Here is a 25572-nt window from a genome sequence, read left to right as displayed (position 1 = left end):
ATCAAAGCACATCACATACTCCAAATAAAACACATTCAGGACAAAGAGAAAGGAAGAAGAAATGGACCAACTAATGTACACAGGAACCAAAATGATGACTAGCCAATCACAACACACAAATGATCACACAGACCAATGAGGTTAAGGCAGGCTTTAATTTTTCACCTTTTTTCCCCAGACTAACACTTTCATCACTGCTAAAATGCAAGCATAAAACTTCTGTACATTATGGAATCAGACACGGCCTGTAGGTGTGTATGCAATAAATCTTTTTGCTAATTGCACCGTCACGGGCATGTTATGATGATAGTATGAATTCAGTTTAATTTCTTGTCTACTCTGTATTGATCCCATAGTATCAGATATAGCTGGTAGACCTGTCTGTAATAGCTGTGTAAATAGTTTAGGTTCAAGGCAGAAATAAAGTGCTTGAAAGGTCAAACAGTTAGTTGAGAGAAGCAGCACAACCTAAATCTTTACATAAACTTATGCATCTTTGAGGAACAGCCTGATTTACTTGCACACAGCCAATCAGAAATTGATGCTAGGTATTGCAGATTGGATTGTTCGTGTAGTTGAGAGTCAGAAAAGAGAGAGAATTTATAGTGCACTATGGTGGCTATTGTGGGAGTTACGCCAGAAAAACACCTAAGATTTTTTGTCATATTTCATTAATGACTGTTTATGGTGGGTTAATGTATGTGTAAATCATGTAGAGATACTTGCAATTAGAGTCTGCAGGGCAGTAGATCTCATGGAGTGGAGCTGGAACTAAACTCTGCTTACAGAACAGCAGCTCCTAATTCTGTTCATTTGTTTATACATGAAGTCTTGTATACAGCTCATATCCTCCTGGTCCTCATGGTGCCATTGTGTCTCAGATCATCCCCAACAGATGATGCTGTTCACTGTGCTTCTTCTCAGAGTGAATTGGTGCAGGCAAAAGTGAACCATGAAATGAACACAGGAAAACTCAGCCAGTTTAGATGGTTGTGATTCATACTGTGTGTGTGGGTATGTGTGTGTGTCTCTCTCTGCTACACTCTATCTGGTTAAAGTGTTGAGGGGTGTGATGAAGGAAACGGATACAGCACACATTCCTGCCACACAGGTGTAGTATAACACACCCACACACTGCTCCTGTGTGTGTGTGCTGGTCCAGCTGGTGCGATGATGTTGATTTTGTTGTTGTGTATGTATGCATGCAGGAGAAGGTCATGGGTAAGGTAGATGTAGCCAGAGTGACTTCCTGTTTCAGAAACGCCCTTGTGTCCTTTATGACTCCCCGAAAAAGCCCCCTCACAGGAGACATGTTCATCAGCGTCTTCAACAGATTCCCTGTGAGAGAACGAACACACACACAGCCTCACATACAAACGTGTACCACACCTAATGACATACAAATTCAGCACATACTCAAAACATGCAAAAACACAGATTTGTTCATATTTGGCACCTATAGAATTGAATCTGTTCTGGTCTCAGTAGCTCAACAGTAGCCCCCCCCCGAAACACATGGTACGGCCTGCCGCGTGCAGGGGGGGTTCACCCTATTTGTAACCACACCCTCCGTAACTGCACGGGGTTACCCTCGTATCTATTTAAACCCCTGCTAGTGTGTGTATTGTGGTAGTCATTGTTTGCTGAAGTCTGTTTAAATGTGTGTATATCCATTGTTATGTAACCTGTGTCTAGTTATATGTACCGTTATGTCTGTCGCTAATGTGTGGGTGCCACTGTTGTTGTTCGTGTTTTCGTTAATAAATGTTTCAGTATTGAGGGAGTCTGTGCGTCCTGCTCCACGCCCATCGTCACTGGGGCCAGCAGCAATGTTAGTTACTGTAATATAATTATAACATTCACATTCTCCACCTGCATCTGCTGGTGATGGAGCTGATAGAGTAATGTTACACAGCAGGGCTAATGCTCTACATAACACCAGTAGTGTAGTCAGTTTGCTACCTTAGCCAGACTACTTCAGTACACTGAAAAGAAAATATAGCTTTGTTTAGACACTTCTCACAACACACTCTTTTGTGTCCAACAATGGCTTATGAGAGTTATGCAAGTATTCTCGATCTGAAAACCCAAATCACCACTTCTCTAGAAGGAAAGCTCATCATACACCACACAATTCTTCACATTTTCCCCTCTAAAAAAACGATTAAAAGGGGCAGTTAGACAAACGTGTCACTATTCCTCCTTAAATTACCATATCACATTGACAACAAACCCCTACTGAACATTTATCTGGGCTACTCATGTTGTTGATTGGCTTAATAAAAAGTGATTGACAACTCTCTCCTGATCATCTTTTGCCATCAGAGCTTGAACAGCTTCCATCATTGTCAGAGGTCCAGAGCACCTGCTGTAGGAATGAAACACAGTGAGGTGTCCTCCACACCTTTACCTGCTATCACCATGGCAGCTGCTGTTACTATGGGGCATGACAAGGAATAGGCACTGGAACCGAAGCAGACAGAACATGACAAGAATCAACACAGAAACCGAAGGAACAGGACCTGAAACAGATGTAGCAGCAAGAGCAGAACCAACAACAGAAACTGACTGAGGACGAGAACGTGCCAGGAGTGAGGATTACAAAAACGCAAAACAGACCAGGCACAAAGGAACCAGAACAAAAACAGACATGGGCACCAGACCAGACAACACAACAGGAGCAAAGACAAAACCAGGCAAGAACAACGAGGCAGCAGCAGGACACAACGGAGACACAGGAGGCCGAGGTTGGACGGGCAGGGAACATGAAGCCTGTGAGTAAGGAAACAGGTCCGCGGACACAGGCTGGCGTAACGGCAGTGGCAGCCTTTTGAGGCACAGGAGAGCTTCGAGGAGGGAAGCTAGCGTTACTAGGCACCTAAAGTTTTGTCTGTATGCCTCTGGAACCAACTCGTAGGCTCGGAGAACAGTGGCTTTAACAACCTCATAGTCTAAACTCTGTGCAAGAGTTAGCCAGGAACACACTTCTTGTCCTTTGCCCTCTAGTTTGCACTGTAGCATTAGTGACTATAGGTCCTTAGGCCATCTCAGAGAAGCCGCAATGCGCTCAAATATCGGAAAATAGACGTCCACCTCATTTTCCCTGAGAACAGGCACAAGGCCAATTTGACGACTGACATCAAAAGTGTCAGCAGCGGGAGTAGAGTTGTTTGGGAGCAAGGCCACTCGAGGAGAGCATGGTTTAGGGACCGGAACAAAATTCCCGTGATGGGCTGGCTGGCATAGGTGAGGCAAGCTTCTGAGGAAGAGGCACCGGCCTCTCGGGACCCATACTCATCCTCATCAGCGTCACCTAGTCCGGCTCAATTTGTACAGCCCAAAACACACAATAGTTTTCACGCTCCTGTTTTTTTAAGTCATCTCCAACCCCAGCGCTAGCATAGGATCTACCCCAGGGAACACACACATACCAGGATCTATACATACACCAGCCTCAGAGTCATCAGTTGCCTCTGCCACCGGCAAACATCGTGCTGAGCCCATCGCAACACCAAATCAAGATGGCGCCAGTGAGGTCGGCTGCCGTCACGACTGCTCCGTCCACACCTGGCACTTTTTTCGATCTTTTCGCTCTTCCCGCTACCCCTGATTTCTCCGCAGCCCTTCTCTACACACCACGGCACGTATCTCGTGCAGCAGAGATGCCCTTATTTCTCTTAATCTACATAGCACTCACCTCAAGCCGTCTGTAACCCCGGACCCAAGATGGCCGACGGAGATCCTGAGGGAAAACAAAAGACGCGGCGCGAGGAAAAGGCCTCGAGGGAAGCGAGCCGGCGTCAGGAACAGGTTGAGGGCTCGGGCACACCGAGCTCCCTTACCCAGCATCCTGCTAGCCAACGTCCAGTCTCTGGATAACAAGCTCGATGACCTCCGGGCCAGGATAAAGTTCCAGAGGGACATTCGGGACTGCAATCTCCTCTGCTTCACCGAGTCGTGGCTGAACCCAGCGGTACCAAACCACGCTATCCAGCCGGCCGAGTTCTTCTCGGTTCACCGCATGGACAGGACGGCAGATTCGGGGAAGTCGAGAGGCGGCGGAGTGTGTGTGATGGTAAACAACAGCTGGTGTAACAATGCCAATGTTGTTACTCTCACCTGTTCCTGCTCACCCAACCTGGAGCTGCTCGCCCTCAAGCTTCGTCCTTTCTACCTTCCCCGGGAGTTCACTTCGGTCATTATCAACACCGTGTACATCCCACCTCAGGCTAACATGGACACTGCACTGTGTGAACTTCATGAGGCTCTCACATAGTTTCAGGCACAGCACCGGGACGCTGCACTTATTGTGGTTGGGGATTTCAACAGCGCTAACCTCAAGCGTGCGGTGCCCAACCTTTACCAGCACGTAACCTTCCCCACCAGGGGAAACAGGACACTAGACCACTGCTACACCCCATACAAGGACAGTTACAAGGCACTAGCTCATCCACCGTTTGGTAAGTCGGACCACGCCGCCATCTTCCTCCTACCAAAATATAAACAAAGGCTGAAACGGGAAGCTCCGGTTCAGAGGGAGGTCGCGCGCTGGACAGACCAATCGGTGGCCGCTCTGCAGGACGCTCTGGATGACGCGGACTGGGACATGCTCCGGCACAGCACTGATGATGTCAGCGAGTTTACGGAGGCAGTAGTAGGGTTTATTGGAAAACTGGTGGACGACACGATCCCAAGAATCACCATCAAGAATTTTTCCAACCAGAAGCCCTGGGTGGACAGAACCATCCGCGAGGCTCTGAACTCTCGCACTGCTGCCTACAATGCGGGGATCATCAGTGGGAACATGAGTACAAGTCCGCAGCATATGGAGTGCACAGGACGGTGAGGGAGGCGAAGCGAAGCTACGGGAAGAAACTAGAGACACAGTTCCAGCAGAGTGGCTCTAGATCCCTGTGGCAGGGACTACGGATGATCACGGACTACAGGAGCCCACCCTCTGGACTGATGAGTGCGGATGAGTCTCTGGCGAACGAGCTGAATACATTCTTTGCTCGCTTCGAAGCTACATCTAGCAGCACTAATGCTAGCAGCACAAATGCTAACGGCGCTAGTGCTAACAGCGCCAATGCTAACGGCGCTAGTGCTAATGGCACTATCGGCGCAGTCGATGGCACATGCGCGGGGCACACCATAGAACAGCGCCCTCTCATCATCACGGAGAGTGACGTGAGGAGAGTGTTTAAAAGGGTGAATACCAGGAAGGCGATGGGACCAGACGGTATCTGCGGGAGGGTCCTCAAAGCCTGCACAGATCAGCTAGCCCCGGTATTCACCGACATCTTCAATCTCTCCCTGACGCTCGGTATCGTCCCGTCCAGCTTCAAGCGGTCCACCATCGTCCCCGTCCCGAAGAAACCTCGACCCTCCGACCTCAATGACTACCGCCCTGTCGCCCTCACATCAGTCGTGATGAAGTGCTTTGAAAAGCTAGTCAGAAACTTCATCACATCTTCACTGCCAGCCTCCATGGACCCACTGCAATTTGCATACCGCCACAACCGCTCCACTGACGATGCAATTGCACATCTGCTCCACACTACACTGACTCACCTGGACGAAGGGAGGGGAAATTATGTTAAAATGCTATTTGTCAACTACAGTTCAGCATTTAACACTATCATCCCCTCCCTACTCACTACTAAGTTGTGAGATCTAGGACTGCATACATCCCTGTGCGACTGGATCTCCAACTTCCTAACAGACAGACCACAATCAGTACGGGTGGACAACTGCGCCTCATCCACCCTCACCCTCAGCACTGGAGCTCCTCAGGGTTGTGTCCTAAGCCCCCTGCTCTACTCACTGTACACCTACGACTGCACAGCCACTTCCAGCTCTAACATCATTGTCAAGTTTGCTGACGACACCGTTGTCGTGGGTCTGATCTCGGACAATGACGAGAGGACCTACCTGGAGGAGATTAAACACCTGGAAAACTGGTGCCAGGAAAATAATCTCCTCCTAAACGTCAGTAAGACAAAGGAGCTGATCGTGGATTGCAGAAAGAAGCAGGTGCGGCACTACCAACCTGTGAGGATCAGTGGAACCACGGTGGAGAGAGTAGATAGTTTCAGGTACCTTGGCGTTCACATCTCGCAGGACCTGTCCTGGTCCCGCCATACCAACTCCCTGGCAAAGAAGGCTCGTCAGCGTCTTTACCACCTCAGACGCCTAAGGGACTTCAGACTGCCCTCCAAAGTACTGCGGAACTTCTACACCTGCACTATCGAGAGCATCCTCACGGGGAACATCACAGTCTGGTTTGGAAATAGCACCAAGCAGGACAGACAAGCACTCCAAAGGGCAGTGCGTTCAGCAGAGCGCATCACTCACACGGAACTTCCTGACCTGCAGACCTCTACTACCAGCGGTGCCAGACCAAGGCCAAGAAAATTGTGAAGGACCCCACCCATCCCAACAATAGACTCTTCACTCTGTTGAGGTCAGGGAGGCGCTTCCGCTCCCTGAAGACCAAGACAGAGAGGCTGAAGAGGAGCTTCTTCCCACAGGCCATTCGGGCCCTGAATCAGGGAAACTGATAAACTGTGGGGACCACCACCACCATGTAACATGACTGTATATCTGTACATCTGTATATATAGATTTATACTCAATTACCCTGTTACACAACAACTGTAGATATGTTATTATATAAAATGGATCTGTACATTCTGTAGATTGTGTACATATATACCCAACCATATACATTGTACATTGTGTATATAATCATAATATACATATATTGTACATACATTGTTTATATATTGTTGTACATACATAGAATATATATATTTATCTGCATATATATATATATATATATATATATATATATATATATATATATATATATATATATATATATATATATATATATATATATATATATATATATATACATATACTCTACCATTTCACTGCACGTTATACTGTGTATGACTATGTATGTGACGAATAAACCGAACTTGAACTTGAACACCCATCGGGCTACCCCTCTCAGGCAAAATCCCATCATGAACAAGACAAGACTCCAACACTAAATAAATGTCCCTCTTAGTCACAGTACGAGGAACTTCTACATCAAAGAAGTCAGCTATTAGCAAAAGGTCAACCTTGCAGCACTTACCAAACTGTTCGAGCGATGGACAGATCACAAACTCCGTCAACTCAAAAGCAGCAATTCCAACAACAGAACAGTGCAAACCACCACCCACAAGAAAAAGAAAAAATCCTGGAAATCCTGGCAGTGGACCTGGAACACACATCCATCTTTCTGTAATATCTCCTCTCTTACCATGGTTACAGTTTCCCTTCAATGTACCTCCTTTCTGGAGCTGCTGATTTTTTTCCTCAGCTGCACAATCACCAGCCCTGCTGCCACAAGCCCTGCCCCCATCAGAGCCAGGAGCACCGCCAACACCGTCACTGTGGAGCTCTCATCTGGACATGGCTGGACTTCTGAAAAACACAAAATTGTCAGTAAATATGAACCACTATTTAAACAGTACAGAGTTATAATCATGTGTGTATGGTTTTAACATGTGCCATATACTGTTTAAACTGTGGTTCATATGATGGTTCAGTGTTCACTCTGGTACATAATCACTACACCATCACTGACTACATTTACATATTAACACACAGCATAATGAGATAACATTTACATGCACACAACAGCAGTATGAGAACCAGGACACTTACAACAGCTGTTGTAAAGCCCAATCTGTTCACATTTACATATTACAGTCTGACAAACAATAAGCAGACCATTCATAATGCAAGAAAGCAGTCTGACTTTGCATCCCCTTCATGAGAAATACTATTCATGCACAAGTTTACTAATTAAAAAATAAACTATACTACTAGGGTTTCGTAAGCTGACAAGATGCCATTATTTAACAGTCTGCAGTTATAATGCAGTTATTGAGAACTGCATTAAATTATCACCACACCTTATCTAGATTCCTTACTGACACTACGTACACTCTCTCCCTAACAAAATAATTCTAGACAACATTGAGATCACAGTATTCACATTACATACATACCTTCAACAGTAACTGTGTATGTGTGAATGACCTCTTCATTACTGGTGTCCCAGATCGTGTAAACTCCACTATCAGATGGTGCTGTTTCTCTCAGCTCAACAGCAGAGATAAGAGATGCTCTCTGGGTGTATTCATCTTTACATTGTAATGAGCTTCCAGCCACTGTGCAGATTTGTCCACTAGAGGGAGCAGCTGCACCTGTGCTGTTATAAATCACCTTCACTGACTCCGATATGAACAAATCCAGCACCAGATTTTCATTGGACTTGATCCAAACTGAAGAACTCAATGCTGAAAACAAAAACCATCAGTAATTTCAAATGGGTTCAAATCTGATACACACTATTAAACCTAAATCATTAGGGGTTCATTAACAAAGACTGAGAGAACAAACCCTTACCCTCTATCCCTAGGCTCATAGCACAGATGTCTACACCACCACACTCACAGGTGTACCAGGTCCTCTTAGTGTAATCAACATCAGTGATGGTGAGGGAGAGATCTCCCTTCAGGTACTGATCATGGGACATGTAAAATCCCTCCTTTGACTGACAGGATATCCGGTCACACTGAGCCAGAATGTCATGTTGTTTATGGAACACAGTCCACATGACCAGACCAGAACATGTCTGAGTGCAGGGGAGAGTAGCATTGTCATGAAGATTCACCTTTATTGAAGAAGTAGATACAGGCACTGAAAGATTAAGAAAGTGGAGTTTTAAAAGGCACTAAATAAACATATAGAATAAAAACACAAACAACTCCATAAGAGCATAAATCAGACAATGAGACCACACCCCTTTTAGACCAGATCAGTGATGGAGGACTTTGCTGCCTTGAAGCCAGACTGCTTTCCATTATGCTTTCCTACTCCTGTAACCCCAATACTACTGCATTCATTTTGGAAATGGCCAAAGCTCTACACATTCTGGCAAGTCATCTTTGAGACCTTCTCTAGGATAGTCACCATTTAAATGGAAAGAACCCATTCCACCCACATACAGTCACTGGATCAGGGAAGTCATGTCCCATCCCCATACCATGGAGAAGATTAGATATGCTGTCAGAAAGTCTGCCAGAATACTATTCAGCAACCTTTCCTAACCTTTGTTGAGAACATGGAAACTGACAGCATGATAATATTGTTGGGTGAGCTCGAACCCACATCAGCTAGGTGATGACACCGACAACCTACTGGGTGAGCAACCCAGTTATGGTGAGCCCGTGAGCAGAACAGTTAGATCTTGTAACAGGTAAAACAAGAGGAAAAACTGAACCACAACACCAAGCATGGAAAAAGGGAGAACAAAGGACAACACAGGAAGAATGGCATACACTGGGGAAAACCAAACTAAAACTTCCCAAACAAAAGCAGAAACCTGGAGGAACTTTAATGGCTAAGGGAAGCCTCAGGAGAGACAGACTCAAAAGGGAAAACTAAAGAAAGAAGGGCACATGTAAAAACCCAGACACCTTCGCAGAGCAGAAGCGAGGTACAGCACACGAGCTCACAGACCTCAATACCCAGAGGTACCAGCTAGAACATTGGCTTAAAACTTTAGCAAAGACCCAGCACTAAGTGACTGGGTCACTGGGCTTTTACAGATCTAGCCCAGCTGTCAGGCATCAAGCCTGATTAGTAGTGTGGTTGACTCAAGTTCTCCTTCTGGTGGCCGGGGGGCCTCGGCCTGGTGCCAGCCCTTACAAATATAACCTATTCTGTCTTTTGATTTTACGTGTATTGTCTGTTTGTCTTTTATAGAAGTCTGACAATGCATTATGTTTGTATGCTAATGTCTGGTATGAGAGAAGAATTAAGTTTTTTACACTTATGATATAATGTGAAAATTAACAGACATGCCCCACCCCTCCAAAAAAAACAAAACAAAACAAAAACCACACCCACAGAACTCAAGAGCTTAATAGAGAGATACCAGAGAAATTGCAATAGATGAGCCCCAGGGTTTGGTCTCATAAAGGGGAGAATGACAAGACTGAACACCAGCCTGTGTGGGAGCATATTACTGAAGAGAGGCTCTGTTCCTCTCTCTAGTACCCAAGGTTGGCTATATTAGATATCAGGTCAATATTCGTCTCTATCGCTTGTTAAATATATCCATTACCAAATAAAATGGCTGCAACTTTCATGTATCAATAACAAAATAACATTTACCTCAGTTTATATTCTGCCAATTACTAAATGTTTTCTATGCTCAGGTACGTTCTGTTTTCTATGCTAAGCACAAATAACATACAGTTATAAAACTGGATTATAATACAACAGAATGGGACCAAGCTGAAACATTTAGAAAACAAAGAAGCCATTCTGTCAACTTACTGGTTATGACTGTCAGCACAGATAACAGAAGGACCCAGGGACACATGCTATAGGATGTCATGGCTGAGGAGAATCTAGTCAGTACTGTAGGGATCACTGGAAGAATCTGGAAAATTATAATAAGCCAGTTATTCAGTGCCCTAATCAACATTACCTTAAAAGAACAAGACTATCATAGTTTTTTAAAAGTAATTAGTGCTTAATAATTATCATTGAGCAAATTTTGTCTTGAAATGTTGTTGTCCTGTTTTATATGAATCTCCTAAGAAAACTTTAAACCAGTTTCTAAAGTCATGTAAAAATATATTACCCTCAACTGGATAATTCTCCCATTGTTCAATTGTCCCATCAAGTAATGATGCTATAACACACCAAAATTGTACCCCAGTGAATTATTTTCAACAGTACATTGATTACTCTGTGTTTGAAGAAATGGCTGTGCGCACAAACCAACGTGAAGTCCTTGTGTCTGGAACAGCACTAAACACCACTACTGAAGAGTTGAAAACATTCATTGGCAGTTCTGTCTACGTGGCCTGTCTAGGATAATTAAATATACAAATGTATTGGGCCTCAAACACCAGAGTTCAAGTAGTGGCAGAATCCATGACCAAAAATCTATTCTATAAACTAAGAAATTCCATTAAGATTGTCAATGACCTTGATATTTCAGATGAGGACAAAAGCAGAGACCTCTTGTGGAAAGTCAGGCCCTTTCTGAACAAAGTGAGGCAAGGATGTCTAAATACGCTTAGAACAGGAAAATTGTCCATTGATGAGCAAATGATTCCGTTTACTGGTCGCTGCCCAATTCACCAGTATGTACCAGGCAAACCATACCCGACTGGATTGAAGCTGTTTGTCTTGGCCACACCAAGTGGTATGGTCTTAGATTTTGTGGTTTACCAAGGTAAGACCACCTTCAGAGTGACAGAGGGATTGGGCATTGGAGAACAAGCTGTCCTTCATTTGGCAGAGACTGTTTCCAGCGGAACCCACCTGTTTTTTGACAGGTTCTTTACAAATGTCCTGGACACCATGATGGAGAAATGCTTGGGAGGTACAGGAACTCTCATGAATAACAGAATTCCAAAGGAGTGCAACATTATAGGGGATCAGGCCATCAAAAGGAAACGAAGAGGAGCATCTGAGGTGGTGGTCCAGTCAGATCCTGAACTTGCTGTCATCAAGTGGTTTGACAACAAACCAGTTAACCAGTTGCTAAGTTTCTATAGGATGGCCACTCGCACTCGGGAAATGGACAGTGCATACAATTTTCCACTTTTTTGATTTGGCAATCACCAATGTATGGCTTCAGTATAAGACTGACTGACTGCTAAGTTCTGGGAAAGAAACCACTGAAGTTCCTTGAATTCAAATTGCTCCTTGGTGAGCAGATTATTACTCAGGTCCAAGTAGGAATCTCCAGTGAGAGTGAAGACGACACTCCCCCACATCAAAAGTGGAAACCTCACACAAATACAGCTTTGAGACACTATGAGGCCATCCATCTCCCAAAGATGGTGGATGAAACACATGCATCAATGTCTCGCCTGTCTGTTTGCAACAGCAAAACGTATGTGATGTGTACAAAGTGCAAGATCTTCCTCTGTGTTACAAAGACAGGGAATTGCTTTTTGAAATATCGTACTTCATAAACATAACTCCATAATATCAAAATACAAACACTAGACATACACTAGAAAAGAGTTACATATAGATTAGCTCAGCTGTTGGTAGTTTTCATCATAAATATTATGACAACTTGGTATTTTCTTTGGGATTGATTTACTGTGATTATGATTCAATTTCATAGGTAGTGTGTTCAGATGTCCACTGTAGTGCACACATTATATTTTTAAAATGAAAACATTTTTAAAAATGAAAATGTTTTCAAAATGTTAAAAATAAAAAATGTTTTCAGTATGCTCATTACCGTCCAAACAATTGCGGAAGTAAAAAAAAATGAAATAGGAGACTTTTTTTTCCCCCTGGTAGTCAGGAGGATATGTAGAAGACAATTTTTTTGGAATTTTTTTGGAAATTCAAACCTTCCTTTTTTTCTATTAAATCCACTACATTTATAAAGATCACTTTCTTAGCTACTCATAAGATTTCCTAATGTGGGAAGGTGGATAAAATATAGAGCAATATTGTGCAAATAGCTAATCAGTTCACTATAGTATATTTTGAAATTACATGAAAAACAAAAAAATCTAATTATCAGTTCACTCTGTGATATACTTGGAAAACATTTTGCAACATATTAAGATTATGACATTGTAGTGTTTTTACTGTAGGAATTTGGAGTAATGGGATGGCAATATGCTGTTAAATGTCTATTCGGTTGACTATATATCGCTACTTGAAGCTCTATAATAGTCTGAACTAGTTGCATTAAACAGTGACTGCATGTGGGACAGGTGTCGGTGTTCGTAACGGACCTGCTAAAGACAAACTAGAGCAAGAAAACGGGCTGACAGGCCTCACCAGACAACAGCTAACGAGCTAGCAAGCGTTAGCGTGGCAGCTAAATATGAGAGAGAGAGACGGTGTGTAGCGTTTGGTCATAAAGATAATACTTCGCATTTGACGGCTCGACTTTATCGACAGATAATCTGTATAATATACAGTCAGGCGTCTTTATCGAGTGATGACGGAGCGTTTCGACAGGGCGCCCGGCGCTGGCAGGACCCGGGCAGCGTCGAGCGGTCCTGGCCCGGGGGACACTGGCCCACAGCCCGAGCTAGGACGCGGGGACGCCTGTGTGTCCATGTTCAGCCAGCGGGAACCCCTCAGACAGCCTCGGACCTCACTGCCCCTGGCCGAGGACAGTGGAGGTAGAGCTGCCGGACAACCGCTGTAACTGTGGTTAGATATCTAGACATGATACGTAACTTTAACTAATCAGCCCGTCGTAAATATCTTAGCCATGTTAGCGCCTGGCCTGTATAAGAAAAGCTAGCTAGCCTAGCTAAGCTATCCTAGCCAGGAAACAAAGTAACGTTTACTCGGAACTCTGCTGAATATTGGTAGCTTATCTAGGTTAGTTAGACTTAAGATAACCGTGTAGCTGTCCTAATATTCATCAATATTAGCCTATGCGAGCTATCTACACAGTTAACATTGGTTTACTATATTACTAGCTAGCGCTAGCTGAACAAATAGAAGATAACGTTCGCAGCCACATATCTGAATTAACCTTGTTCAGCTGACATTGTTGTGTTAAACAGGTCACACACGATGTCAGGTTTATGGTTAGTTAGCTATATTTATTACATTACTGTTAGAAGCACCAAACCCAAATTATTTGAGCTGGGTAGCTAACTGTTTATTATTATGTTAACTGGGTGTTTTCACACGTATATTTATCATTGCATTGCAACAAAAGGTCTTCAAAGACAAGGAAATTGCTGCTTTTAAGACAGCACCTAAATCAACCATTTATTGAATCAAGTACTTCAAGGAGAGAGGTTCAATTGCAGTGAAGAAGGCTTCAGAGCACTCAAAGTCAAGCAAGTGCCAGGACCATCTCCTAAGGAGGATGTAGCTACAAGATCAGGTCACCACCAGTGCAGAGCTTGCTCAGGAATGGCAGAATGCAGGTGTGAGTGCATCTGCACACACAGTGAGGTGAAGGCTTTTGGAGAATGGCTTGGTGTCAAGAAGGGCCACAAAGATGCCACTTCTCTCCCAGAAAAAACATCAAGGACAGACTGATATTCTGCAGGAAGTATAGGGATTGGACGGCAGATGACTGGGGTAAAGTTATTTTCTCTGATGAAGCCCCCTTCAGACTGTTTGGGACATCTAGACAAATGATTGTCTGGAGAAGAAAAGCTGAGCGCTACCATGAGTCCTGTGTCATGCCAACAGTGAGGCATCCTGACACCATTCATGTATGGGGTTGCTTCTCATCCAAGGGAGTGGGTTTGCTCAAGATTTTGCCTGTGGTCAATCCTCAAAAAGAAGGTGGACAAATGCAGAAATTGTGATCAACTCCAAGCACTGATTAGGCAAGAATGGGTTGCCATCAGTCAAGACTTTGCCCAGAAGCTAATATCCAGCATGCCAAGGTGAAACATTAGTCTGAAATGCTTAATTGTACTTAGCTGTACCATATAAACATCTAATAAACTGAGGCAGTAAACTTTGTGAAAAGCAAAATTGGTCAGTCTCGACTTTTGTGTACAACTGCACTGCTAATATTTGATGATAACTTCCGAGATCTCTCTCTACATGGATCTGGTTTAAAGTATCTGAACAGTCATCATAATGCGTGAAGGATGAGACACTGATCAAGCACAAGCATTAGTGCAGAAGGCCTCACACTTCTTAGATTAACGTCTATAAGAGCACAAACACTCCTCTTCGTGACTATTGATGTTGTGTTATGGAAGGAGAGCTGATGTAGGCCCGATAGCTGTTGCTAACTTAGCAGAAATAGCGCTACAAGGTGAATATGGATTAAAGCATTTATCTTTCATATGTAACAAGCCACATGGATCTAAACATCATTTCTGGGGAATTGAGGATCCCATGTAGAAATAACCATCATACTCCGATAGGCTACATTTCCAGTTAACCTAGCTAGCGTTGTAGCTACAGACGTTAGCGAAGCTAGGAGAGCTAGCTAACAAGCATGGACCCAGAATGAGAAAATTTCTAAGAGTTAGCGGGCATTCAGCAAACTAACGGATGTGTTTACACAAAATAAAGATAAATCGTAACTGTTGGAATTCCATTTCATTACTTAGACAGTAAGCTAGCTTCTACATAACATACAGGCCCGACCTTAGGTCAGCGGACCGAATCCCAAGCCAACGTTTTATATGTAAACATATCAGCTGCTCACCGTCTGGTGGATCAAAGCAGATCAACCCACACAAGCTGAGGTGTGATCCAGCTGTGAATCTTTAGTTAAATACCTGTGTGGTTAACACCTGTACACAGGAAATCCTCACTTGTGGTAAACACTCTTGCGCGGTAAACCCCGTTTTGTGGTCGTAACATCTGATGCACGTCCCACATCCGCAATGAAGGCTTCCGCGCGAGACTACATCTTGTGTCGTCATCATCCCTAGGGAGAAGCTTTCTTGCTCCTTTATCGCACACAATGAAAATCTAAAATAAATGTGTTCTTTAGATTATTTAATTAAACATATCTTGCGATCACTTTCTTAGCTACTCATAACATTTCCTATTGTGGGAAGGTGAATAAAATAGTTTCAAAGTTTGTCACGTACATAATCATACATGGTCTAACTTGCAGTGAAATGCCTTTGTGACTGTTCTGTTCGAGCTGAGGAGAGATGCAAGGATTACAATATTTGTATAACATGTATATATACACAGTGTAATATATATATATGTATATATATATATATGTGTGTGTCTGTGTGTGTGTGTGTGTGTGTGTGTGTATATTTGTATATAGACACTGTAGAATTTCCAGTTTTTCTTACAATTTACAGTTTACAGTTATTGCAGTCTTTTTACACAGTACACAGAGTGGTCCCCACAGTTCATCAGTTGCCCTGATTCAGGGCCCAAATGGCCTGCGGGAAGAAACTCCTCTTCAGTCTCTCTGTGTTGGTCTTCAGGGAGCGAAAGCACTTCCCTGACGTCAACAGAGAGAAGAGACTATTGTTGGGATGGGTGGGGTCCTTGGTCTGGCACCGCTTGTAGTAGATGGTCTGCAGGTCAGGAAGTTCCGTATGAGTGATGCGCTCTGCTGAATGCGCCACCCTCTGGAGTGCTTGTCTGTCCTGCTTGGTGCTGTTCCCAAACCAGACTGTGATTTTCCCCGTGAGGATGCTCTCGATAGTGCAGGTGTAGAAGCACCTTGGAGGGCAGTCTGAAGTCTCTTAGGTGTCTGAGTTGGTAAAGATGCTGACGAGCCTTCTTTGCCAGGGAGTTGGTGTGGTGGGACCAGGACAGGTCCTGCGAGATGTGAACTCCGAGGTACCTGAAACTGTCAACTCTCTCCACTGTGGTTCCGTTGATCCTCAGAGGTTGATAGTGCCACTCCTGCTTCTTGCTGCAGTCCACAATCAACACCTTTGTCTTGCTGATGTGTAGGAGGAGATTATTTTCTCCTCCAGGTAGGCCCTCTCGTTGTTTTCCGAGATCAGGCCCATGACAACGGTATCGTCAGCGAACTTGACAATGATGGTAGAGCTGGAAGTGGCCACGCAGTCGTGGGTGTACAGTGAGTAGAGCAGGGGGCTTAGGACACAACCCTGAGGAGCTCCAGTGCTGAGGGGGAGGGTGCATGAGACGCATTTGCCCACCTGTACTAATTGTGGTCTGTCTGTTAGGAAGTTGGAGATCCAGTCACACAGGGATGGATGCAGTCCTAGATCCTCCAACTTAGTAGTTAGTAGGGAGAGGATGATAGTGTTAAATGCTGAATTGTAGTCAACAAACAGCATTTTAACATAATTACCCCTCCCTTTGTCCAGGTGGGTCAGTATGGTCTGAAGCAGATGTGTAATTGCATCATCAGTGAAGCGGTTGTGGCTGTATCCAAACTGCAGTGGGTCCATGGAGGCTGGCAGTGAAGAGGTGATGAAGTCTCTGACCAGCTTTTCAAAGCACTTCATCACGACCAATGTGAGGGCAACAGGGCGGTAGTTGTTGAGGCCGGAAGGTCGAGATTTCTTTGGGACAGCGACGATGGTGGATCGCTTGAAGCTGGATGGGACAATACCAAGCATCAGGGAGAAGTTGAAGATGTCGGTAAATACCGGGGCTAGCTGGTATGCACATGCTTTGAGGACTCTACAGCAGATGCTATCTAGTCCCTGGTCATCAGTCTGGAGGGTGGGCTCTTGTAATCCCTGATTATCCGTAGCCCCTGCCACAGGAATCTAGAGCCACTCTGCTGGAACTGTGATTCTAGTTTCCTCCCGTAGCACCACTTCGCCTCTCTCACCACCTGCGCACTCCGTATGCCCCAGACTTGTACTCATCCATGTTCCCGCTGATGATCCCCATGTTGTAGGCAGCAGTGCGAGAGTTCAGATCCTCGCAGATGGTTTTGTCCACCCAGGGCGTCTGGTTGGGAAACATCTTGATGGTGGCTTTTGAGATCGTATCATCCACCAGTTTCCCAATAAACCCTACTACTGCTTCCGTATACTTGCTGACATCATCAGTGCAGCGCCGGAACATGTTCCAGTCCACGTCATCCAGAGCATCCTGCAGAGCGGCCACCGATTGGTCTGTCCAGTGCGCGACCTCCCTCTGAACCGGAGTTTGCCGTTTCAGCCTTTGTTTATATTTTGGTATGAGGAAGATGGCGGTGTGGTCCGACTCACCAAATGGTGGATGAGCTCGTGCATTGTAGCTGTCCTTGTATGGGGTGTAGCAGTGGTCTGGTGTCCTATTTCCCCTGGTGGGGAAGGTTACGTGCTGGTAAAGGTTGGACACTGCACGCTTGAGGTTAGCACTGTTGAAATCCCCGACCAGGATAAGTGCAGCATCCCGGTGTTGTACCTGAAACTGTGTGAGAGCCTCATGAAGTTCACACAGTGCAGTGTCTGGGTTGGCCTGAGGTGGAATGTACACAGTGTCGACGATGACCGAGGTGAACTCATGAGGAATGTAGAAGGGACGAAACTTGAGGGCGAGCAGCTCCAGGTTGGATGAGCAGGAGCGGGCAAGAGTAACAACACTGACATCGTTGCACCAGCTGTTGTTTACCATCACACACACTCCACCGCCTCTCGACTTCCCCGAATCTGCCGTCCTGTCCATGCGGTAGCTTGGCTTGGTACCGCTGGGTTCAGCCATGATTCGGTGAAGCAGAGTAGGTTGCAGTCCCGAATGTCCCTCTGGAACTGGACGGACCTGGAGGTTGTCGAGCTTGTTGTCCAGAGGCTGGACGTTGGCTAGCAGGATGCTAGGTAAGGGAGCTCGGTGTGCCCGAGCCCTCAGCCTGTTCCTGATGCCAGCTTGCTTTCTTCGAGGCCATTTACTCGCATCACATCCTTTGTTCTCCCTCAGGATCTCCGTCGGCCATCTTGGGTCCGGGGTTAGAGACGGCTTGAGGTGAGTGTTATGTAGATCAAGAGAAATAAGAGCATCTCTGCTGTATGAGATGCATGTTATGATGCAGAGAGGAGGGTTTTAGAGATGACAGAGATAGTGAAAAGAGTGAAAAAAATAGTGAAAAAAGTGCCAGGTGTGGACGGAGCAGTCGTGACGGCAGCCGACCTCACCAGCGCCATCTTGTAATAACATCCTGGTGTTGGCCTGTTTTTTGATGAGGCAATAAATGAACAACATATGGATGTATTAGTTTTAGCTCTCAGTATTTCTTGTGTTTAAAGGGTCTTAGGATAGTGATATATACATTCATTTTTTCTCTTATGTTGTTCTTCTATCCTTGTATGCTACTCTGTTGTCTTTCACTAACAGTTCCCAAAATTCTGCCTTTGCTTTAGTTGTGCTTTATTAATATATTTGCTTGTGAGAGAATTAGACCAGGGACAAGCATGGTATCTCATACATTTCCTGAGATGTTAATGTTACTCTTCATAAACCTTCAACACACTGAGGAACTCTGGCCACATTTCATTTGAGCATACCCATGCACTGTTGGCTGTACAGTCTTCAATATGCAATAGTAGACTAATTAAATAAGTTCTAAATTTTTCAGGGTTATTAGCATGGAACATATACTTTCAAAGCACCGGCACAGTGGAGGCACTGATATAGTGAGTGTTGCAAGTGTGCCGTGCCCAGCAGGGTGGCTGGAGATTTCCAGCATGTCAATGTCACTGCATAGTGGTCAGCCACCCAAAATATCTTGGTAGCTGCAGTCGTTTGGTCAGAAGCAAACCACTGATAAAGAGCTGGAAAATGTCTAAAAATGTGGATGGTGGCAGAATGGACTCTAACTATGCAACCATGAGGTGCCTCTTGTAGCGTTTGGAGTTAATCCTATTTACATTATACTCCAACCCAGATTAGCAGAGAGCTTTGGAACTGGTAGAGAGAAGGCTGTGAAGCACGTGGAGGAGACGCAAGTCAGACTCAACTCAGTTTTGGAGTAATCTTGTCAGTTTATTCAATATGTGACATAGGCTTGCTCTTGTAATCCTGTTGACAGTGCATACATGAACTGTAGAAATGTCCAAAACTCATAAACACGTCAATAGAGGAATTAAATTAAGAACAAAAGAAGTGTTGGGTCCAGTATGGTCCGTCATGTACAGTACAACAAAAAGTCCTCTTCTGCGTGGCATACATGCACACGCATTTTACGTAAAACGCAACTTAAAGGGACAGTACACAAATTACCGTTACACTCTACACAGCAGTAGATATTTAGAATATAGTGTTCGGAGGGTATATACACAGCAGTAAACTCTATTTCTATTTCTATCTGTATCAGAGGGTTTCTTCTAAAACCACTATGAATATTCAAAACACCTCTGCGTCATACAGAGAACTGGCACAGCCAATAGGAAGGAGGCTTTCTCACTGAGGTCAGAGAGAGCTGTGGAAAGTTCCTGAATATTCATAAGGCTGTTAAGGCAATAGGAGCGGGTACTGGCGCAGTCAATCACACGCTGCTGTGTAAGTGATTTGTGGCTAGCTAGTGTTTGTCCACACTCCACCTGTACTAAGGTTAAAATATTTTAAACTAGAAGGTTTCAAAAGTATGCTACAATCTAGCTAACTGGTTAGCTAATATTAGCTGCTGTACTGTGCTAGCTTCACCATTCCCATGGTACACATTTGCTTAGGTGCTGCTTATTGTAATTGGCTGAGGTCTGTTCCCCCCAAAATAAAAGGCTTATCGATCTTTAGAATTCACATCAAAAGACGAGAGGTGCCAGTAGATATGGAAAAGCAGAAAGGTGGCTGCACAAAGCTGCCACCAATAAGACCAAACCACAGTGCTCAGAAAGCAAACAATGTTCAGATATTTGTATCCATAATTTATTTAAAAGCTGAAATGTCTGAGTCTTTACATTCTATGGGATACCTTAAAAATATTTGTACTGCTGCCTCAAGAATGGAAAAAATAGAATACATTTTAAGTACGTTTTAATAAAAAGTTGTTTGGCCTTATGGAAGATTGTGTATGGTTATGTGTGTTTGTGTGTCAGTATGTAGATTCTAGTGTGGAAAAAAACCTTGTATACTTTGTTTAGGCTCTTGATGTGGGTGTGCACAGTCCAGAAACTAAAGACAGCACACATTTTGCTCCACTTGTTCTACCTCCAATCAATGGTGGCCATCCACTACCATTTCAGAGAAAAAAAAAGGTAAAGAACTATAAAGTCTATACATTCCAAAGAAAATTACATGCCAATTCATTCCTGTTGGTTTTTAACATATGGTTTCATTTTAATGGCTGTAATATATTTTTAAACAGAGCCTTCTCAGCTGAACATAGCTCAGTTTCAAGAGGACAAAATCAGCAGTTGCCATCTGTTAACTAATAGAACTGGATGATTCTTTAGTATAACTCTGCCCCGTAATTTTAGGTTCAGATGAACAGCTACAGAAGCCTGGTCTGGATGGATTTCATGACAGCTGGAGATGGAGAGTTGTAACCTTGAAGCTGAGTATAAGGAACACCAAGCGCTTCTGCAGAGCCTCCTGTCAGAAAGGGATGAACTCTGCCAGTTGAGCAGCGAGCAGCAGATGATAATAGCTGACTGTTTGGAAAGGGAAAATGTGGTAATGCCCGTGTGTACAAGGCGGAGTCGCCATGGCTACAAGGACCAGCTGAAAATTCTAGAGGACCTAAAGTTGCAGTCGCAGTGCAAATCCAGCAGCAAGCTGAAGAACTCCGGCCCCAGTGCCAGGAGAAGAAGAAGCAGTGGGACTGTGAATATCAAGCCTTCATCATGATGATGCAATAAGTAGTCGTTGCGGCTCTCGCCCGGCAGCTGGGGAAGCGGGCAGCTCTTGTTGAGGTGAAACGGCTCTTTGCAGCTGAGCAGAAGACTGAGAAAAAGCTCACTGCTGCAAAAATACGGAACCTTGCACTGCAGATGAGGGTACAAAGCCGGGAAGAAACTATTAGAGAACTGGAGGAGAGGACAAAGGGGTCTGTAGGTGAAAAACTGAAGTTTGAAAATGAGAATTATAAGACTCTGATCATGGAGTATAAAGAGATTATTCAAATAAAGAAAGGAATTACCAGCACTAGAGAGGTATGATGTCCTATTAAACTCAGTAGATTAAGACTAATGTAGGGGCAACTTTTGTTGACTTTTTGGATAGCCAGTAGAAGTGAAAACATAACAACACCCATCCCATAAATCCCACCACAAACCTTGGAAATTTCGAGCCCCCATTTACAACTGAAAATGCAGTAAATGTATTACCACAGAGTAGGATGGGAAGATGTATTACACAGTAGAGTCTTGAAGGCATAGAAAATAATCTCAGTGTTGTGTACCTCCACTCTCAGTTTCAGTCACTTCTCAAGGAAACAATCAACTTTGTGGAGCTGGAGATCCAGGCCAAACTAGCCGATCTGGCCAAGATAAAGGTAATGATCGGCAACAAGCTGAAAGCTCTGGCAGGGGTAATGATAGCTAAGGACAAGCTGCGTGCAGACAACCTGCGCTGCTCCAAGATTTTGAGAAGGTGAAGGATTCATGCAAGGACCTGCAGAGCCACCTAGACATTCTGAAGAGGCAGCATGAAAAGCTCTCTGTGAAGTGTAGCGCAGTAAAGAGCAAGCTGAAGTAGAGCAGGCCACTGTGGCATTGTGTATAACACAGTTGAACACACATTTGTACACGTATTTACACATACATGCTGTATGCTCTTTGTGCAGAGCTAAAATAAAAACACTACACTGTTATATTTGAAAATAGTGCTGTGCCTTTTATATTTGAACATTGACAAAATCTCTGATATATGTGTCTGTGTGTGTGTGTGTGTGTGTGTCTGTCTGTGTGTATATGTTACTTTCCAGGGAAAATTGTCTGTACATGTTTAAAAAATGTCAGTATAAGAAGTCAATATAACTTTGGGAAGGAAGACTATGTTCCAAACACAAGTCATTCGTTGTCTTCTAGTGAATCAAATAAACACATCAGTATAATGGAATTTGACATGATTTCCCAGAATTGTACATTTAGTATTCATGTTTGAAGAGTTACATAACTTTTGCTCTCTTAGCCTTCATCTTCATTCAAGGCTTTATGACTATGGGATATGCATCAAACCTTTCCAATGTACTGCCAGTCAGATTCTCTCTACCTAGTTCCACAGTTGAATTGTGCCAGACATCGTGCGATTCAACACAGGCATGAACACTATTATAGCTGTAATTAACGGAGCCTTTCTAAAGGCCACAAATGACTGAAGAACAGATATGTGACATTTAAGGAGGGAGATTCTTCATCTAAAACTTCAGTAGACAGGCGAATCCAAAAGTTTACAAACATCTATGTTCCGCTAATTTATGCTGATACTAATTCAAAACCAACCCCACTCTTACCAATTTCTTGGGTTTGCCAGTAAACACTAGTTGACCATAGCATAAAAATAATGTTTTGTTCTGTCCTATTTGTTGATTTTTAAAACTGAGTGGTAAGAAAAGACAATACATGTTGACCAATAAGCAATAAAAAGTTAATGAAAAGCTTTACACACTCTGTTAAATGGGCTGACCCAGATATTTATCACCAGAGACCTAGAGCCCTAAACACTTGCCCAAGTCCTTGTTTTGACTTATCTTGGTCCGAATCAGATGAGTCATACTATATCTAAGCAATTTGACCCAGGAGTACATTTCACTGCACATCATTTTAAAACCATGGCAAAAACAATACAGTTTTCCATCTAGCCCAGCATAGAACCAGTCTCATCAATGGATCTTTCATAACTTAGAAAGGACCAGCTCAATAACCCCTTGGTGCTAGATGCTATACACACATGGTGCTCTGTCTGAACTGGACCCAGAGTAGGAAATTAAAAGTAATTCACTAGTAATAGTAAAAGCATGGACCGAGAGGTTTATTGAGTACATTCTTTCTCTGTCTCTCTCTTTCTGAGGCATTTTCATTATTTATCGCCTCTATAATAAATCTGTTCCATTTTAACTTTGGCCTGCAGAGACACTGAGTTCAGCTTGATAAAGAAAATGTTTTTAACCCAACAAAAACCAAATCTGTTTACTGAGATGCTGAAGCTCATTTTCTTGAAGAGCAGGGTCCAGCGTTGATCTGTAGGTTGCAGGCCACATCTGTACCAGCTCCATTCCTGAGTCACCTGCTATCAAAAAGCTAAGTCCTGCTATCACTGCAGTGAGTAGAGTGCTCCAAGGTAGATGTCTATAGAGGCAGCATTGTGCTTTTTGAGGAGTACTGGCTCATGCAGCAGTGACATGAGAGCCCCTCTCTCTCTCGCTCTCTCACGCTCTCTCTCTCTCTCTCTCTCTCTCTCTCTCTCTCTCTCTCTCTCTCTCTCTCTCTCTCTCTGTTCAGTTTGTTGGAGGTCCACTATGGCAGTGTCACTGTCCGTGGTACTCAGTGATGTCAGTGGAAACATTGACTGAATGCGCTACTGTCATGTTTGCGGACCAGAGGTTCTCCTGTTTCCCTGGCTTCATAATCTCTTCCGTGTGTTCCAGTCCTTAGTTTCGTTTTCTCCACCTCCTGGTTTGTTTTCAACGCCCGTCATTGTTTTCACCTGCTCCTTGTTTATAGTCTTGTTAGCTTTGTATATTTAAACCGTGTCACTGCATCTTCGGCTGGTTGGTCATTTCTAATTCCATTTCTGTGTCTATGTGTTTTTGATGTTCTGACTCTGCCTCGCTTATGGTTACACTGTACTCGTTCTTTGTGTTTCAAATTAAGTTACTCTCTCCATTTACTATTTTCATTCTCCTGTTAGTGTTCTCTCTTGTTCTTGTTATCTTCTTTGTCGGTTTAGCCTTCCCAGTTCATGTTCGTTAAGTTGATTCTGCTCTCCTGCCCGCTATACCTTATTTCTGTGTACTCTCCTAAGTTTCTTTCCTGATCTATCATCCCACATCGTAGTCTACTCTCTGTCCTCGTCGCTTTGCTCCCTTTAGGTTTCTTTCCCTTTAGTTAACTCATACAAGTGTTTGGTTGTCCTCGTATATTTGTTACCTGTAATTTAGTCTTGGTCATTGTTTACCTAGTTGAGTAACCCAGTTCTTTGTACTCCCCTTCTTTGCTTTTTACCCTGTTTTTCTGAGTTTTATGCTTCATTGTTTTCCCGTAGGTTCCCTTTAATATTTAGCCCCTTATTTATCCAGTGCTCACCCTCACCCTGAATTGACCTCTTATCCTTTGGGATTGTTCCTGGTGTTTCTGTTATTAAACTAGTCATTTATTTACATTGTCCTGTTTATCATTTTCAATTTGTCTTCCCCTGTTTTGGATTCTACTCGTTCTCAAGTCCAAGTCACTGGTACTTTGCATGTGTGTTCACCCCCCACCTCACTCACCTTACAGCTACAAGTTTGTATTATTCATCTGAACATGGTGATGACAATTTATTAAATGCCACATCACTTTCACTTTCTTTTTGCAACCTATCTACCCTCTCAGCCCTCTCGTGATTGTCTGTTTCTTCATATCACCTGAATGAAATGTTGATGTACTAAGAAAACAGGTCAGTCGAAACCAGCACTATGGAAAATCACTTCCTAGAAAGATGAAAACCAAACAATTTCCATATTAAAATATTATGGTGAATTACAGTATAGCATGTATCATCCACAAGTTACACATTGTTTTAAATCCTGACTGCATTAACAGTAACAAACAGAGCAAATCATGTGCAAATTGTTATCATATTCACATAAATGGCCCAGCATGCCTTCTACACACACACTGCTTCCCCCCACATATGCCAAAGGTCTGTAAAAACCTAATAAGAATGATGTATACCATATTGTCACGGAATGCTCACCTCCCGAAAGTCACGTGGTTTGGCCCACCACGTGAAGTGGGAGGGTCTTGTTCGTAACCACACCTGCACACACCTGTATTGTTAGTCTTTGTGTATTTAAACTCTTGTCGTTGTGTGCTGTTGGTTATTATTGGTGTAGCGTGATGGTTATGGTTTGTCTCGTCATTGTTATATGTATTCATGTTCATGTTCATCATTCATGTTATATGTGAGTGCCGTAACATTGTGTGTAATAAAGTCAAG

The 25572-nt window shown here is 43.8% G+C and overlaps 2 protein-coding genes and 2 long non-coding RNA genes across 6 annotated transcripts in view; 2 read left to right on the top strand and 2 right to left on the bottom strand.

The window, feature by feature from the left end:
- The window catches only part of LOC118241364 (NLR family CARD domain-containing protein 3-like), an 81653-nt gene that overhangs the window by 32473 nt on the left and 23608 nt on the right, over positions 1-25572 (bottom strand). The gene's annotated exons all lie outside the window — the stretch shown is intronic.
- Positions 137-15449, bottom strand: LOC118241332 (uncharacterized). Of its 2 annotated transcripts, XM_081715241.1 has the most exons (7): positions 15260-15449; positions 10405-10510; positions 8467-8760; positions 8067-8357; positions 7340-7476; positions 7145-7270; positions 137-1338 (listed from the first exon to the last, which is right to left on the bottom strand). In XM_081715241.1, exons 2-6 carry the CDS (start codon positions 10463-10465, stop codon positions 7181-7183), a joined length of 873 nt encoding a protein of 290 aa, XP_081571367.1. In that variant the 5' UTR covers positions 10466-10510; positions 15260-15449; the 3' UTR covers positions 137-1338; positions 7145-7180. The 2 variants fall into 2 exon arrangements, with proteins under 2 accessions (XP_081571367.1, XP_081571405.1); XM_081715279.1 differs by lacking the exon at positions 7145-7270 and having other exon boundaries at positions 15260-15448.
- LOC145659003 (uncharacterized) lies at positions 12690-24751 on the top strand. 2 transcript variants are annotated; one of them, XR_014124970.1, is made up of 2 exons: positions 12690-13244; positions 23874-24751. It is a non-coding gene; the product is annotated as an uncharacterized LOC145659003 (long non-coding RNA). The 2 variants fall into 2 exon arrangements; XR_014124966.1 differs by lacking the exon at positions 23874-24751 and adding an exon at positions 13796-15178.
- On the top strand, positions 20386-22331 carry LOC145659437 (uncharacterized). The gene is made up of 3 exons (XR_014125661.1): positions 20386-20687; positions 20910-21584; positions 21845-22331. It is a non-coding gene; the product is annotated as an uncharacterized LOC145659437 (long non-coding RNA).

Source organism: Electrophorus electricus, chromosome 1 (assembly GCF_041902795.1).
Source record: "Electrophorus electricus isolate QZ-2024a chromosome 1, ASM4190279v1, whole genome shotgun sequence".
NCBI classification, from domain to species: Eukaryota; Metazoa; Chordata; class Actinopteri; order Gymnotiformes; family Gymnotidae; genus Electrophorus; species Electrophorus electricus.
Note: the sequence above shows the minus strand (reverse complement) of the source record. Positions and strands in the feature narration are given on the sequence as shown.

Coding starts and splice junctions, on each gene's coding strand:
- LOC118241332 (XM_081715241.1), bottom strand. CDS start 10,465: ATGACATCCTATAGCATGTGTCCCTGGGTCCTTCTGTTATCTGTGCTG. Junction 8,761..10,404: donor TGTGCTGACAGTCATAACCA/GTAAGTTGACAG, acceptor TTAATCTTTCAG/TGCCTGTATCTACTTCTTCA. Junction 7,271..7,339: donor TCAGCAGCTCCAGAAAGGAG/GTACATTGAAGG, acceptor TGTGTGTTCCAG/GTCCACTGCCAGGATTTCCA.